The 18,261-nt window shown below is 35.3% G+C and overlaps 1 protein-coding gene across 1 annotated transcript in view; it reads right to left on the reverse strand.

Moving 5' to 3' along the window:
* The window catches only part of Arih1 (ariadne RBR E3 ubiquitin protein ligase 1), a 105,717-nt gene extending 89,065 nt beyond the window's left edge, over positions 1 to 16,652 (reverse strand). Inside the window, exons 1-2 of the mRNA XM_015480456.2 lie at positions 16,580 to 16,652; positions 10,234 to 10,301 (exon numbers count right to left, since the gene is read on the reverse strand). Of these exons, the coding sequence (XP_015335942.2) occupies positions 10,234 to 10,301; positions 16,580 to 16,652 (141 nt within the window). The remainder of the gene's footprint in view (positions 1 to 10,233; positions 10,302 to 16,579) is intronic.
* Between the last annotated feature and the right edge of the window lie 1,609 nt (positions 16,653 to 18,261).

Here is an 18,261-nt window from a genome sequence, read left to right on the forward strand (position 1 = left end):
AAAAAAAAAAAAAAAAAAAAAAAAAAGCAAAATACGTGAACCATAAAAGACAAGTAATTCAAATTCACAGAATTCAACTGAGTGAAGTCTTTAGCATATTTAATTCTATTTCAGATTAACTTTGAGAGTTCAACTGAAAAAATATAAAGTATTCTACCTCTTTAATACAATGAACATTTTAAACCCCTGACACAAATGATATATATACAGTGACAAAGGTATGGGAAAGGGTCATAATGTGTTGTGATATATTAGTGAAAGGACAACTTTAGTAATCTTTTGTGAGGGTAGTTTGGCAAAAATGATCAAAATTTTAAATGCATATGAACTAGGAACTAGAAATTCTGGAAACATACCTAACAGAAATACATAAGAATTTTCACATCAACTAATTCGGAAAAGCATTTTTCCATCTCCAAATTTTTCCAAGAGACTGTTTTTTGAAATTATAGTCATTAAAAAAACCAGATCCATATGCACAGATGTAGGAGGACATCCTCATATCACTGAATGGAAAAAGCAAATCACACACCAGTGTATAAAATCTATTTTTCTGAAAATTAAATAAATGTCAGTGAAAGAGTTTAGAAGGATATATATTAAAGCTACCATTGGCAATCGTCATTCCTGAGGACTGGATGAGGGATGAAGGCTTTTAACTTATAAATAGGAATTTAAAATATCACCTATATAATAAATAACTATATGGTACAGGCCTTGCTTCTGAAGAATGTGGCTCATACAATTGCAATTACCTGAAAGTATGTTAGAAATGCAGAATCCTAGGTCCCAACCCACACTTCTTGACTTCATTTCAACCAGACTAATATGTTGAGGTGATCTGTATTCACTTTAAAATTTGAGAAGCACTAAATGGTAGGCTACAGGAAGTAACATTCTGGGAGTTGGTTATACTGTAACAAATTGTTTCCAAATTCTTCTCAGATACTGCACACTTCACCCAAAATATTAAGTCTCGGGTGTTTCATGCATCCCAATCTTGGACCAAAAACAGTTTAGTAACAAAAGGTTTTTAACTAATGCAGCACAAATGTACAAAAAATAAATAAAAGATGGGGAGGGAGAGCACTTCTATAGTCATAAACCCACTTATTTGCAAAACAATTTGGCATAAAATCTGTAATGGTTATGGAGTGAAATATCATGATTAAACACTCAATTTCCTTCTAAGAAATTATTAAGTCTTGGGACTGAGGTTGTGGCTCAGCGATAGAGTGCTCGCCTAGCATGTGCAAGGCCCTGGGTTCGATCCTCAGCATCACATAAAAATAAGTAAATCAAATAATGGTATTGTGTCCAACTACAAGTAAAAAATAAATATTTTTTTAAAATTAAGTCATTAAAAGGCTGCAAAATATTATTGAGAGTATCAATGCTTAGTCAATGACATACCACAGAATAAATGCTGAATATATATCTGAAGTTCAAACAGTACACCTACAAAAGGGAAGAGCAGTATTTCATCAAAGGATGCTCGTGACTTGGATCAATCAAAATTTGGTGATGGAAACAGAAACTACATATTGTGAGCAAAGGGAAGTTAATAAAACAAATTAGAAGCATAATTATTGGAAGGGCTAAAGGTCTATAAACATGTAGTCTTCCAGGAGTGACTACCAGAACACTACAAAACTGAAATCACAAGAAGCTCTCCTCCAGTAAGCCACATATGGAGCCACTAAATTGAAGAGCATACAGCAGATAATTATATTTCAAGGATTAAAATGCTGGAAATCAGGAAGTTGCCACAGACACAAATGCCTCAGAAACACACAAATATACACACTGAAACAAAAATTTGGCTGCTACCTTTACCACAACAGTCTCTTGATATCCCAGAAAACTGAAGAAGACTGTTCAGTAGTAAGCCCTACTACCTACTATGTTCTAGCCTACCAAGTAGTACAATTCTCACAATCTCCAGATGGCTTGAAGGTAGCATATGTTTAAAAAACATTTACAACTAAACAATGATAATCACCCAAATACCACTTATGAATATGTCCCTCTAAGTAACCCACAGAAGAAGGAAGGTAAAAGGGGGAAAGGTTCAAAGTATACTCTTGGGAAATCTCCTCCTTGAAGATGCCTGTCAGATTATTTTAGCACTACTCTTAGAGAATACTTTAAAAAAAAAAAAAAATTAACACTGACAAAGTTTGATTAACTGTAATCCTGTAGAGCACATTCATGAAAATTTGAAATTTTGATAAAGTATGCATTTGAACTACAAAAGTAATCCAGGTGCACCAAAACTTGTAAATGAATGCACCTAGCCAATAAGCCTTCATGGTTTTACAGATCACCTGTCTTTATACATACATTTTACAATGGAAATTATTTCCTTCCATGTCACTCCAAATTTGAAAGGTCATAAAAATGTCACCTCTAGGTCTAATAAAATGTCTAAGTGGCAGGATAGATGGTAACAATGCATAATGATTTTTTTCAATAAAAATTTAACTGCACACCAAGGGGAGGGGTAACGGGTGATTTATATAAACAACAGAAGCAATTTCTAAGGTAAAACTTCCATTTTTTTCATTAGAAAAACAAACAACATTTTAAATAGCAAAATGCTTTAGCATCAAAAATCAAGTCACCACCAACATATATAATCCTGATTTCAAACTTATACCATTACATGAGGCCCCAATTCAGGCAACATTTTCTGGTTGCAGTTAGAAAACTGGTATTCCTTGGGATAGGTGGGAGTAGGATGTTCTGTAGACAAAAAGATTAAAGAACTAAAGGTAAGACCAAAAACCAACTAACTGCAATTCAAAACTGCCTTGGCCAAATAAAGCTAATCTAAACCACAAATACAGACCAATCCATGCTACTTTATTATTTTTTGTTGTGGTTCAAAATTGTGAGAGATATTATTCACAACCTCACCTCTGTGTTCCAAGGGTAAAACCCAAAGTATTAGCATTCTAATGCCTACCTACTGTGGCACACTTAAATTGTTCCACGAAAACACCTAAGCAAAACATTTGGGTAACTTCAACATACCTCCATTCCAAACTATCTAGAACTGGGTGTCCAAAATTTAGTTCTGTAATGTGAACTGAGTACTCTTAACTATGGTATGTGGCTAACCTTTCTCTGAAGGTAAATGATCTTAAGAAAAAAATTTTTAAAAGAAACCAGGTAAGGTGGCCCACCCAGTAATTTCAGCTACTCGGGATTATGGAGGCAGGGGGACTAAAACTTCAAGGCCAGCCTAGGCAACACAACAAGACCCTATCTCAAAAATAAAATAAAAAGATGTAGCGGTAAAATGCTTGCCTAGCATGGGAAAGGGCCTGGGTTCAATATGCCGTACTGCAAAGGACAGAAAAAAGGAAAAAAGAAATCCCTATACAAAATTCCCAACTACCTGTTTTGGTGATGCTGGGGACAACCCAGGGCCCCAAGCTTGCTAAGCATGTACTCTACTAAGTACCTTCACCCCCAGCCCCCAATGACTTCTAAATAACAAATTTTAACAAGTATCTGAAACAGCACTCTCAAATCTTATCTTTTTACTATTATCCTTCCCTTCCCATATAGCAATTCAAAATGCTATGGATAATGGTAAAATTCTGATTAGCAATTCATTATTTCTACTTATTCATATTATATGGATATGAATATAGTACATTAAATTTTGTACAAGAACAAACATAAGTGATATTATTTAAAAATCATGGTTCCATGGTGGCATGTGCATAATCCAGCTATGTGGGAGGCTGAGGCAGAAAGACTCAAAGTCCAAGACAGCCTAGGCAATTCAGTAAGGCCTGATCAAAATAAAAAGGACTGGAGATACAGCTCAACTCAGTGGGAGAGTCCTTGCTCAGTATGTGGGAGGCCCTGGATTCAATCACCAGTACCAAAAAATAAAAAGTAAAAAATAATAGTATTTATTTCATAAAACTCTCACAAACTGTTTTCTAAGAAAAATCCTTAATTAAAAAAAAAGTGGGGGGGGGGGGGCATCATAAGCCAGGCATGGTAGTGCTCACATGTAAACCCAGTAACTTGGGAGGCTGAGGCAGAAGGATCACAACTTTGATCACACTCCTGAATGCCTGAAGTTTTACAACCAAGTCATAACAAACCACATAAATCACCAGTACATTTGCTTGCCTGTTACTCTTAAATACGTAGCTCAATAATTAAGAATCATGGCAAAAGGGGCTTGGGTTGTGGCTCAGTGGTAGAGTGCTTGCCTAGCATGTGTGAGGCACTGAGTTCAATCCCCAGCTGTATACAAATAATGATATCTTATTCTTTAAAATCCTCTCAGCAAATATACATAGGTGTGCTTTTATTGTTTGCTGGGGTTTTTTTTTTTTTTTTTTTTTTTNACCACATATAAAAATAAAGAAAGGTATTGTGTCCATCTACAAATTTAAAAAAAAAAAAAAAAAAAAAAGAATCATGGCAAAGGAACAAATGACCTACACATGCTCACTAAAAACACATCTACAGCCAGGCATGGTGGCACACATAAGACCGTCTCTAAATAAAAGTATAAAAAGGGCTGGGGATATAGCTCAGTGGTTAAGACCTGCCCCCTCCAATCTCTGGTACCAAAAAAAAAAAAAAAAAAAAAACCCCAGCAAACAATAAAAGCACACCTATGTATATTTGCTGAGAGGATTTTAAAGAATAAGATATCATTATTTGTATACAGCTGGGGATTGAACTAAACCACTGCTATAAATTATTTTATTAAACATATTTACAGTAGTACAAGGTTTAATTATTCTTTATCATACCTGAGTCACTACTGATTTCTAATTTTCTAAGGTAACCATTTTAAACTCTTCTACCTTGTTTCTTCTAGTATTTGTTTTATTCCTAAAATAATATGCCAGTCTCATAGTTCTTAATTTCATTGTAGAAACCACCACCTAAAGGATTGAACACTTCTACATGTGCCCGCCTCTCCCTAATTTTCTTGCATAATTTTACATCATTTTTAGCTAAACCACTATCTTTGTTTTTAATTTTCAACTAAAAGAAACTACAGAAGGAAAAAAAAGAGGGAAGGAAACTACTAAAGCAGTAACAAAAGTAACTTCAAAAAGCTTCAAAAGAACAAAAGTCTTTCCATGGAATGAGCCTACTGAAGGCCCAGAACAATGTAAAAGAAGATCCACCCTTACACATCTTCAAAACACCCAAGATAAAAAGACTAAAACTTTAAATAGTCAAAGAAGAACCAGACTGTTATCAGTCTTATTATCAACAGTAAATACAGAAGGAAATGTTTTTCATAAAGATTCCAACAAGAGTTTCCCATCTAACCAATCTCACAATCAAATCTGAAGGAAAAGTAAGCACATTATCAAGGCCACAATGAATTAACATCCTAAGAAAAGTTTTGGGGGATTAAATTAAGAATGTAGTGAAGTCAAGTAAGATTAAATCAAGAAAATGATCTACAAATCATAGAATAATGACACAAAGTCCTTGATTAAAAGCTATATGTAAGAGGTTTTGAGCGAAGGCTACAATGATTTAAAGAGCAGAATGGAGGGCTCCAAGGACTGTAAATAAATCAAATACTTGATGCCAAGCATTTGATACTAGATCTATTAAAAACAAAGAAGGCCAAAGGTGCCGGGTGTGGTGGCACACACCTGTAATCCTGGCAGCTGGAGAAGCTGAGACAGAAGGATCACGAGTTCAAAGCCAACCTCAGCAACAGAAAAGTACTAAGTAATTTGGTGAGATCCTGTCTCTAATAAAACTCAAAATTGAGATGGGGATGTGGCTCAGTGGTTGAATGCCCCTGAGTTCAATCCCTGGTACCCCTGCCCCTCAAAACAAACAAAAACAAAGGTCAAAGGTGTAGTTCAGTGGTTGGGCACTTTCCAACCAGGTGCAAGGCCCACAGAGAGAGAGAGAGAGACAAGAAAAATAATAATCAATAATAATCTGATTATAATATATTATTTGGAATATTCCTGAATAATATTTATAAACCTTCAATGGTGCCATTTAAAAGAATCAAGCAATGAGCAAATTTATGACTGGATTATGATCGTAAGGCAAGGATTTTGATAAGAGTAGAGTTAGTATAAAGAGGGATTTTTCTTTCTTTTTCTTCTTCCTTTTTTTGGGGGGGCAGGGGGGTACTGGGGGTTGAACCCAGAGGCATTCATTCAACCACTGAGCCCCATAACATCCCCAGCACATTTATTTTCTTTATTTAGAGACAGGGTCTCATTAAGTTGCTTACAGCCTCATTAAATTGCTCAGGCTGAGAGGGATTTTCAAAGAGGAAAATGTCAAAAGGAGGAAAGAGAATGTCAAAAGCCAATGGAAAAAGGAGCTATATTGGGCTAGGGTTGTGGCTCAGCGGAAGAGCACTAGCCTAGACGTGCTAGTCCCTGGGTTCGATCCTCAGCACTACATAAAAATAAATTAAAGGTATTGTGCCCAACTACCACTAAAATATATACATATTTTTTAAAGAAAAGGGAGCTATAGAAAGGCTATAATGTGATTATTAGAAACTATAACCTTTTCCATTTGTTGTCAAATGCATGTATTCCTTTTTCCCCCCTCAAGAACAAATTAAATAGCTACAATAACAATGATACATTAAGAAAGATACAAAAAGCTCCACCCATACCTGTTATTGCTGCCAACTACGGAGGCTGAGGCAGGAAGACTGCCAAGTTTGAGGCCAGTCTAGCAACTTAGCAAGGCCCTCAGCAACTCAGTGAGATCCTCTCTCAAAAACAAAAGTAAAAAGGGCTAGGGTATGTCACTCACTGGTAAAGCACCTCTGGGTTCAATACTCGATACAAAAAAAGAAAAAAAATTAAAATAGACACAAAGGTTATAAAAAGATACTACATAAATTAAAATTACCAAATAATATTTTATCAGAATAAAAATTTGAATTTTTTTGTTTTTTGTTTTAATTTTTTTTAGTTGTAGATGAACATATACCTTTATTTATTTTTATCTGGTGCCTGAGGATCAAACCTAGTGCCTCACATGTGCTAGGCAAGTGCTCTACCACTGAGGTACACAACCCCAGCCTACTGAATATTCTTAATAGTTGTCACCAAGAGTGTAGAGAAAAATGCTAGTTCACACACTGTTGGTATAAAGATAAACCCTCAACGTTTCTGGAAAACAAACTGTAAGAAAAGGAAATAGGAGATATAATATAGAATGAACTAAATGTCCAACAACAGGGAAAATTATAATCTGATGTGGTCACATTAGAAAATACTATAATATTGTCAAATCCACAGTATACTGTGAAAGAAAAAAAAATACCCACTTAATAAAAGTGGAAGTGGAGTAAGAAGAGAGAATGTGCAAAAAATATATTGTTCTAAAATTAAACAGTTCAGTTTTATATTTAAAAGTTTATTGACATAAGAAAACACTATTTTAAAAAATCAGGGCTGGGGTTGTGGCTCAGTGGCAGAGTGTATAAGGCACTGGAGTTGATCCTCAGCACCCCATAAAATAAAAGAAAGGTATTGTGTCTGTCCACAACTAAAAACTGGTTTTTAAAAAATCAAATCACTCTTGAGTGATAATTTAGATCTAGTCACCTTTACCCTCTTCTTTCCATAAATACAGGTTAACCAATTTGTTTTAAGTCACCACCAACATGCACCCTTTTCTTTTTCCTTTCCTTTCCCTTCATTTTGGTATTGGGGGTTGAACCCAAGGGTACTTAGATACTGAGTCACATCCCCAGTCCTTTTTATTTTTGAGAGTCTAAGTTGCTTAGGATGTCACTCACTGGTAAAGCACCTCAGCTAAATTGCTGAAAATGGTCTCAAACTTGTGATCCTCCTGCCTCAGCCTCCCAAGTGGCTGGAATTATAGGCATGCACCACCAAGCCCAGCTCAACGTTTATTTTTGAAGAAAAGTGAAAAACAGAAGTTACTTTATTTCCCCAGTACTTGGGGAATGGTGCTTTACCACTGAGCCACATTACCCCCAACCCCCCACCTTTTTTGGGGGGGGAGTAAGTAACTGGAGATTGATCTCAGGGGCACTTGACCACTGAGCCACATTCCTTGCCCTATTTTGTATTTCATTTAGAGACAGGGTCTCATTGAGATGCTTAGCACCTTGCTTTTGCTGAGGCTGGCTTTGAACTTGTAATCCTCGTGCCTCTGTGTCTCAAGCCACTGGAATTACAGGCATGCATCACTGCACCTGGCCGCAAACCCCCTTTTAAAAAAAATTTATTTTGAGACAAAGTCTCACTTAGTTTTCAAGGCTGGCATTGAACTCGAGATCCTCCTGTCTCAGTCTCCCAAACTGCTGAGATTACAGGTATGCATCACCAACCAATATAGAAGTTACTTTTGTTAACACTGGCTGTGCCAGGATTAGAGCTTAGTTGTTTAAAATGTAGAACTATTTGAATTTATCTGGATTTGGGCTGCTAGGCCTGACAATTTTCAAGAAATTATAGATGATGAATATTTATTTTAATATTACCATGCCATAAAAATATTTTTAAAAAGAGGCTTATGATCTGTTTAGTGCACCAGAAATACCAAAAATACATTCAGAAGAAGATGCTAAGAACCAAATATAAAGCAAAAAGTTAACAACCAAAATGGTTTCCAAGACCAGAAAAAAAAAAGCCATTTTAAAACACCTTATTCTAATACTTAATTCAAAATACCCTTCCTGCAATATATCATGAAACTTCACTTCAAAATACATTTCCACACTCAAGAAATAGTAGACTAGATTTCCTCAACATAGTATTTGGACTTTATTGCAGTATTAACTACCACCAGCGTCAGTCTTCTGAGCCAGAATTTGGGCTGTGGATATTTAAGATCTTAGGGTTTACAATTTGACTTGACTCTACACCTTCTCATTTGAGTAGCACATTATTAACTTATCTAGAAAAACCACAGCCTCTTTTCAGAAGCATAACAGAGCAAAAGAAAATTACACCAAAATCTGCATCACTCAGCTATCTCTCTAGTACCTCACTTTACAATTAATACAAGCATGATATGAGCAACTTAACATTAACCTTATAAGCCTTTCATTTTATTTCTTTTTCTTTGAATTTTTTGTACCGTACAGCTTAAGTTTTTTGTTTGCAATGCTGGGGACCCAACCTAAGACTTTGCACATGCCAGGCAAGCACTCTACCACTGTGCTACACCCTTAGTCCTAGCTGAAGTTCTTAATTAAATCTTTGTAATTGAGGTTTTAGAATTGAATATAAAAATGCTATTGCTCTTCCATTTTAACTAGGTTTTTTTTTTTTTAAAGAAAAAAAGCAGCAGCAGCAGGGAATTGATATTGTTAGTTGCTATCATGTAGCAAGTAAATGGACACAAATATTTAAGTAAATGGTACAAATATTTAAATAGAAATCCTTAAAAATTCCTTATAAAAAAGTTATCTAAAGAACCACCTTGAAAATTTAGATAATTTTCATCAAAATATTCCAAAATCAAGAATATAAAATGGGGCTGGGGCTGGGGCTCAGCAATAGAGCACTTGCCTGGCATGTGCAAGGCGCTGGGTTCAATCCTCAGCACCACATAAAAATAAATAAATAAAATAAAGGTATTGTCATTTTAAAAAAAAAGAATATAAAGGGTTGGAGAGTGCTTGCTTAGCACAGGTGAAGCTCTGGGTTCAAGCCCCAGTACTGCCAAATATTAACATACAAATATATATTAACATAAATATGAACATATAAATATGAACCTTTCCTGGTTCCTCTTCCCACTGTTTACAAAATGGGATCCTTTGTCACCATAGTTTCTGAAAATCAACCAGGTGCATGAATCAAGTTAATATCATTAATATCCATCATTTGAGTATCTTTTTATTATTCAGTGTTTTAAACAATGATAGTGGCAAAGGCCAATTTTACTTTGTTGCTTAAATGCCAAGTAGGTTTCTGTTTCAAAAAAATAATAGGGCTAGCGATATAGCTCAGGGGTAGAGTTCTCACTTAGTATGCACACATAAGGCCCTGGTCTGGATCTCCAGCATCCCAAAATAAATAAAACTGTGCACTTTACAAATTTGTTAAATTTATCATGACAGAACAGTCTTTCCCATTAAGATTTACAGAATAAACATTGTGCCTTTAAGTAACAAGGTACTTGCTGCCAACACGTGTATGATACAAGTTTGTGTGCTTATAATGGTCCTTTTAATGACTTGTCTTTGGAATGATTCTGTCCTACCTTTGCTGCTGCAGCCCGCCTGTCCTTTGCATCACTGAATTCATACTTCTGGAAGTACTCAATATGCACTGTAACAGACAGATGGACAGATCAATGGGCCACAGCGGCAAAGGCCAGAGAGACAGACTTGATAAAAATTAAAAATCAAGATATATAAAAGGGTGGGGGAAACTACAAGAGAATATATCTATATATATTCTATAATAAAATTCCTGAAATTGATGTCTGCAACCCTCCCACAGACTACCCAAATAATCTATTATTAATCACATATTTCCTTCTTAAATGTATAATAAAATAGTAGCACTGTAACTGTAAATAGAATGCAAAATAATTGACCAGTACTTTCAATAACACTGACACTTAAACAGATATAGTAGGCACTTCTGTAACCATGCCACAGTGTTTCTTCAAAATAGACTGCTCTTCCATATACAACAGGCTATCTTCAGAAGAGTTTCTATACCAAAATTAAAATGACAATTATTACATGTAGAAAATTTCTACTGTAATATTACTGTCACTGTAATAAGATATACTTGGAATCAATAACTAAAATTTTCAGCATTTTACATTTTCTTGCCTTATATACAGATAATTGCTAGCACCACAAAGAGGTAACTACAGAGGCTTAAAACCGTACATAATAGTGCCACTGATGCCAATTACCATGCTATAGTACCATATTTATAGAGAAAATTATCAACAGTAACTTTAAAAGCTATGTAGTATTCTGTAACTTCAAATTGATTCAAAAGATTAAACATACTTCAAGAAGCTTAAGGTTTTTTTTAACCTTATTATCTCAAAATGCCAACAGCTTAAGTATTATACTTTGATAGAGAAATTTTCACTCAGACATTACTCCCAAATGCCTATTTCACCCATCTTCAAGTTTGTTCCCAGGCAAAAATCAATTTTAATTTAATCAAATATTTTATTTTGCAAAAACCTAAAATAAACTAGATCTATATTACATTTTAAAAAGGAAAAATGTTCCCCCTTCTATTTCCAAGAAATCTAACCATTTATACATTCTTATTATTAAAACCCATCAAAAACATGAGCAGGAGAAGAAACATGATAACCAAAAATGAAATGCACGATACTTGAGTAAAAGAAGAAAAGCTATTAAAAGACATTGGAGCTAGAGATGTGGCTCAGTGGTAGAATGTGTGCCTAAAGCCCCAGGTTTGATCCCCAGCACACTCCCACAAAGAAAGTACACTGGACAACTGAAGAAATTTAAAGTCACTGTGTTGTATGTGTGCTTGTGTGGGTATAATGACAACCACATTGAGATATACTTAATAAAGTGATTCAGAGGTTTTGATATTCACAGTTGTGACATAATTGTATCAACTATTAATTTTAGAATATTTCATCATCCTGAAAAGAAACTGCATATAAGGCCAGCCTGAGCAACTTAGCAAGACCCTGTCTAGAAAAAAAAAATTTTTTAAAGTATTTATTAGCTCTCCCTCCCACACCCAGCCTCTGCCAATCAATCTCCTTTCTGTCTCCATGGATTTAGCTATTCTGGAAATTTCATATGACTAATATAACACTGTAATTAATTTTCCCATTTACTTATCGGGAAAGCCATCAAACTGAGAGTCTGTCATACATATCAAATAAGTCTGTTTTAATGAGACAATGAAGAGAGCAACTATTAATTCAGCAAATTAGTTACATGGAAGCTGCTTAAAGCTGTAACTAAACCAATAATACTCATTTTACGGATAAGGCAACAATTTGTTAACTGTTTCAAAAAGAGGTTGAAACAAAGTCATACAAGTTGACAAAACTAGAAACTTAGGTCTATATGATGTCAATGGCTTAACCAACTAAATTATGGTCTCCTGATAAACTAATTCATCATTTCTCACTGATTTACCTCCTAATATTATGAATGATTTCCTTCAACTCTCCATTTCAGCCTTGCTAATCTCACCACTTTTTCTTGTCTTGATTATTCTAACAGACTTCTCACCACTCCTGGTTTTCTTTTGTTTTTGTTAATTTTTTTTTAGTTGTAAATGAACACAATACCTTTATTTTATTCATTTATTGTTATGTGGTGCTGAGGATTGAACCCAGGGCATCGCATGTGCTAGGCAAGCACTCTACCACTAAGCCCCACTCTACTGGTTTTCTAGTCTTACCTGTTTTCTCATTTATTTCCTATAATGCCAGCAGTGTGTTCTAAATACTAATTTAAAATTATAAAGTTGTTTCACATAGCCGTTGAGTTTATCTAGGGTTTATTTCAACAGCACAACCCTAAAAGCCTTTCAAAAACTGATCATATAGTGCCTGCTCTGACCATTCTATTTCCTGTACTCTAAACAATATTCAATTCCTTACTATTCACTCAACACACCAGACCACTAACAGCTTCTGCCTTTTGTACATTCTATGCCTCCTCCTCCCTTGTCTGCTTAGTAAGCTAACTATTCATTTTTCAAAACCCAGCTTTCAACTCTACCAGGATTTGTCAGTCCTTCCAACCTTAAACTTCTATCATTAAGCATTACTTTATTGTAATTTACTTATACATGCCTTAGTCATCCAATATCTGTATTTTCAATTTTACGTGGTAAAAAAATTAGTTACATACTATTCCTAAATTAAACCGAAGGGTTGTTTTAGGGTCTCATTCACCTCAGAAATTCAGAAAATAATAGTAACACAATATTGGGGATCTTACAAGAATAAAAAATCAGGAGGCTGAGGTTTGTGCTCAGTGGTAGAGTGCTAGCCTAGCATGCATGAGGCACTGAGTTCGATCCTCAGCACCACATAAAAATAAATAAATATGGGGCTGGGGATGTGGCTCAAGAGGTAGCGCGCTCGCATGGCATGTGTGCGGCCCGGGTTCGATCCTCAGCACCACACACAAACAAAGATGTTGTGTCCGCCGAAAACTAATAAAATAAAATAAAATATTTTAATAAATAAATAAATAAATAAATAATATTTTTAAAGAGTTTGGCTGGGTGCACATCTGTAAAAGCCAGGTCCCCAGAAGGCTGATGCAGGAGAACCACATATTCAAGGCCACCTAGGCAACTCTGGGGATCTTTTATCAAAATTTAAAAGACCAGGGCTATATATAGCTCAGTGGTAGAAGGTACTGGATTCAAGCCCTAGAACCACATTAAAAAAAAAAAAAAGAACTATGACATTAATAATACTATTTGGTTAGAAGAGTAGCTCAGCAGGAAAGCACATGCTTAACATGCATGAGGCCCTAGGTTCAATACCCAGCACCAAAATATAATAACAAATCATACTGGTTGCCTCTAAGGGAGAGATATTTAAAGGTAGATTTTTTTTCTTTTACATTTCCTAAATTTTCAGCCAATTTAATACACTTGGTACAGTAATAAAAAAAATTAAATCTCGAAAGAAGTTGATCAAGGGTTTATCTTACCACACTAAGAGAACTTTCAGGTTTTGTTGTTTTTTTAAATCAGAGGTTATGGAGGAGAGTTCAGTCACATTGGCCTCAGCATTCAACTTACCTCTCTATTTTTATTACACACACACACACACACACACACACAAGGCTGATTCACAAAGGTAAGTTTGCACTGCAGTTTCAATATTCTTCATTTAAACTACCCAGAACTTTAAAATAATAGAACCTTAAGATAGTAGAAGACGTTTTATTCAGAGCTCCCTAGTTAACATTGTTTCACAACTGCTTTTATTCTTATAAATGGAAAGAGAAGTACACAGTTTAAAACTTCAAAACTATTAATACAGTAATATCAAGATGAATGACTTGTCTGGCAGGTGATACACACAAGTCCAGCAACTCAGGAGGCTGAGGTAAAAGGATTGTTCAAGGCCAGCCTGGACAACTTAGGAGAGGCCTGGTCTCAAAATTAAATATTTTTTAAAGGGGCTAGGGATATAACTCAGTGATAGAGAAACCTTAATTCAATCCCCAGTAGGGCAGGGCAATTTGTTCTTTTCTTAATTGCAAAACCCACCAATATCTGCAATAAGGGTATAAAAAAACAAATCTCCCTTTCTTTTGGCTGGCATTTAACTGAACAAAGTGCCTATGTGCTGCTGTGGCATTTTACCCTGTGTAACTATGCTTGAGTAGACATGTAGAGGTCTGATTCCAAAATACCAATGCAGAAAATCTTCCTAACAAACAATCTCTTAGTATAAAAGTAAAAGCTTTATTCTGGATTCTGCCTACCAAAAAAAAAGTGTTATCAGGATATAGGTTAATGTATTGGTAGTCTCCAATATGTTAAATAAGTCTTTAAAATTATAGAAAGGCTATAATAAGGGTTAGAACCAAGTAGGCTCAAGTTAAAAAGTACAGGTAGATTGATATTAGTACATGCAGCTGCTCAAATATAAAATGTGCTGATGTCTAGAAGAGCATGTGGAGGGTTTAGGCATCATGGAGGTTTAAGAATAAGCTCAGGGGGCTGGGGTTGTAGCCCAGTGACAGAGCGCTTGCCTAGCATGTGTGAGGTACTGGGTTCCATTCTCAGCACAGTATATAAGTAAATGAAAAAAACAAAGTTCATCAACATCTAAAAAAAAATTTTTTAAAAAGCAAGCTCAGGGATCACCAAAAGGGAAGAAGTGGTACTTAACAAATGGCCTGGATAACCCTTCTTCCAACCTTGTTATTCTGAATATGTAAATCAAAAATTGTGTTCATTCTGATATGAACCCAGTAACATTAAGCAAGTTTACTGTCATTTGTAATTCTTCGACTATTACTTAAATGTTATATTTTTATTTCTAAGAGTGACTAGACTATTTTTATGATTTTAAGTTCCATTCTCACAACTTTGGCTTTAATTGGATAGTACATAACATTAAAAAAAAAGCTTCAGACACTGTCATATATCCCAAAGACCCAGCTATAACTACACTAATGAAATATGTGATAAAATAATTTAAAAAGCAGACAAAAACTTTTAGGAGCCAGTGAGGTGGAACCACTACATTTAAAAATGCAGTAACCAACAGGCCATCCATGGTGGCACAAGCCTGTAATCTCAGCTACTCAAGAGTCTGAGGCACATGTACAGCAAATTGGAGGCCAGCGTTAGTAACTTAGAAAGACCCTGTTTCAAAACAGAATTTTAAAAAGGGCTAGGGATGTAGCTTAGTGGTAGAGCACTTGCCTAGCATGTGTGACAATGCCCTGGATTCCATCCCCAGTACTGTGCAAAAATAATAACAAAGCAGTGAGTGAAATTATGTATGCTCTCTCTTCTTCATACACTATTGGGAATTGAACTCAGGGGCACTCTAACACTAGCTACATCACCAGCTCCTCTAATTTTTAGACAGGGTCTCACTCAGTTGCCAAGGCAGGCCTCAAAACTCATGTTTCTCCTGACTAGCCTGTCAATTTGCTGAAATTATAGGCAGGCTCCACCAAGCACAACCTTTCTTTTCTAAGGACTATTTCGTGATTAAATGTCAAATTATCTGAAGCTCTCCTTAAATTTTCACCTGCATAAGAACTGAGGTGATAAACAGTTAGTTTAAAGGTAAACATATTTTCTTAAATTTGATGTTAAATGGTATCGGTAAATAAACTCATCTGAGAACTTCACTTAAGAACTATATTCTTATTATTGAGCAAAATAAGCATAATCAGCTCTTCTCCCTTTTAAAAGAAGCACTTGTGGGCTGAAGTATAGCTCAGTGATAAGATCCTTGTTTAGCATGTGTGAGGCACTAGGTTTGATCCCCCAGAACCATAAAAAAATAATAATAATTTGTTATCTAATGCACGCATAACAATTTCACAATGCTATTCTTTCAAAATTTTGGGGTGCTTCCATCAGAAAGAGAATGCTGGGCTCTGTGAACCACTGGTTTAAGTTTGTGATTTCATGCATAAATCATGAATAAATCTTACAAAATATACATTCCATAGCTTCAAACATTGGAATTATATATAAAACTTTGTGCTTTCACATGTTTACACTGGGCTAGAAAATAATAAATGTTATTATAGAAATTTTGGCTTAAAATTTTCTTTAGAAAGGTAACATTTAAGATGTAAAATCTAAAATGAGGTGTGCAATAGACCTCTGACTCTATTCCACTCTTTGTTTATTATTTATTTGGACTCATATGTCATAGTAGTGAAGTCACAAGTCAGAGCCCAATAATAAACATTATTCAGGTCAGTGTACTACAGCTCAGAGCAGAACGGAAAAAGGTAGTGTACATCTGAAGAGGTAAACAGAAAATACCCAGCACGCAATATGGTAACATTCGTTTGTTTTCACCTTTCCACCATCTTTTAGGCTTCCATGACACTACGAATGAATGTCCTGGTTGATACTCTCAAGAGCATCAACAATACCAAAAAGAGAGGCAAAATGCCAGATGCTTATTAGGCAGCGCTCCAAAGTCATCGTCTGATTTATTTGATGATGAAGCATGGTTACATAGGCAAATTTGAAATCATGAAGACCAAAGAGCTGGGAAAACTGTTCTAAACTTACAGACAGTTTAAACAAGTGTAGAGTGATCAGCCCCCAGATTTGATGTGCTAAAGATCTAGAAAAATGGCAGAATAATCTGCTCCCATCTGTCAGTTTGGTTTCATTATATTGATAACCTCAGCTGGCATCATGGACCACAAAGAAACACAAGTACAATACACAGGAGGAAAACTTTTAGGATTCATTTTCTAGGGATGTAAAACATACATACAATGAAATACCTAAATGGACCTTTTATCCATTTGTTTTTGTTTTGTTTTGTTTGGGGGGAGGAGTGTTTAACAGGGATTGAACTCAGGGACACTAGACCACTGAGCCACATCCCTAGCCCTATTTTGTATTTTATTTAGGGTCTCACTGAGTTGCTTAGCGCCTCACCATTGATGAAGCTGGCTTTGAACTCAGATCTTCCTGCCTCAGCCTCCCAAACTGCTGGGATAATTGGAATTACAGGCATGCACCATCATGCCCATCCCATATATTTGTTTTAATGTAGTGACATAAAATGCTGAGTTCTGATCCCATTTATGAAAACTTGGGCAATTTAATTCCTCTAAGTCTCAATTTCCTTACCCTTAAAACAGTAAAAATGTCATTTGAACAGTCATGATGACTAAAATTCCTTGAAATAACTGATGAAGAGAAAAAAACAAAGTATGTTAGAGAATGAAAGAAGAGCTAATTCAGGGAAGTCAGCAAGAGAAATGTGAATTATTCATAAAAGAAAAAATAGAGGTAATACTCATATTATTTTTATCAATTCAGGATTCAAGATACAGTTCAGTGATACCATGCATAAGACCAGAAAGGAAGAAAGTCAGTTCATTCATTCTTGTCTATTTAATAACATTTATTAGCTGTTCCGGGAAATGTGCTTATCAATGAGAATACCAAAACCAGTATATTGGTCTTACCCTCAAGGAATTTAGAGTCTATCCATAGTGGAAATATAAGTAATAATAAGAGCTTTTTAAAAAAGTCTGTACAAAATTCTGAGACCTACTCACAGGAAAGGATTCAAGGAAGAAACTTTAAAGGTAGGTATTGAAATATGAATGTATTTGAAAGAAAAAATATTTAAAGCAAAAGAAAAACCCTCATAGAGACAAAAGAAAAATTTTTACAAGAAGTATCATTATTTTGCTTTGCAAGGATGATATTCAAAAAATGGCAGATAAGGTGAAATCACGAAAAGCCTGATCTATTGCACTAAACAATCTTTTATTCTAATATGCATCTTTATTTACTGGGACTTCAAGGCTCAAGAACAGGTTCTGCTAAGGAGGTTCTTCTTTATTGTTTCCTATTCTGTACTACCCCACCACCACTGCACACACACCCGTTTATCAAGAATGACAATGATTTCAAGTATTCCTTCAGGCTATATATTCACAAAATAAACATTTTTACCCTGTCATAAACTAACCTGTGCAAGAAAAGGAAATATTCCAGCATTCCCTGGAGGGGGGGGGGCGGAATCTGTGGTGACTATAAAATACTCACAAAGCTGCAAAGCTCC

This window comes from Marmota marmota, unplaced genomic scaffold, assembly GCF_001458135.2.
Source record: "Marmota marmota marmota unplaced genomic scaffold, marMar, whole genome shotgun sequence".
In the NCBI taxonomy this organism is placed as follows: Eukaryota; Metazoa; Chordata; class Mammalia; order Rodentia; family Sciuridae; genus Marmota; species Marmota marmota.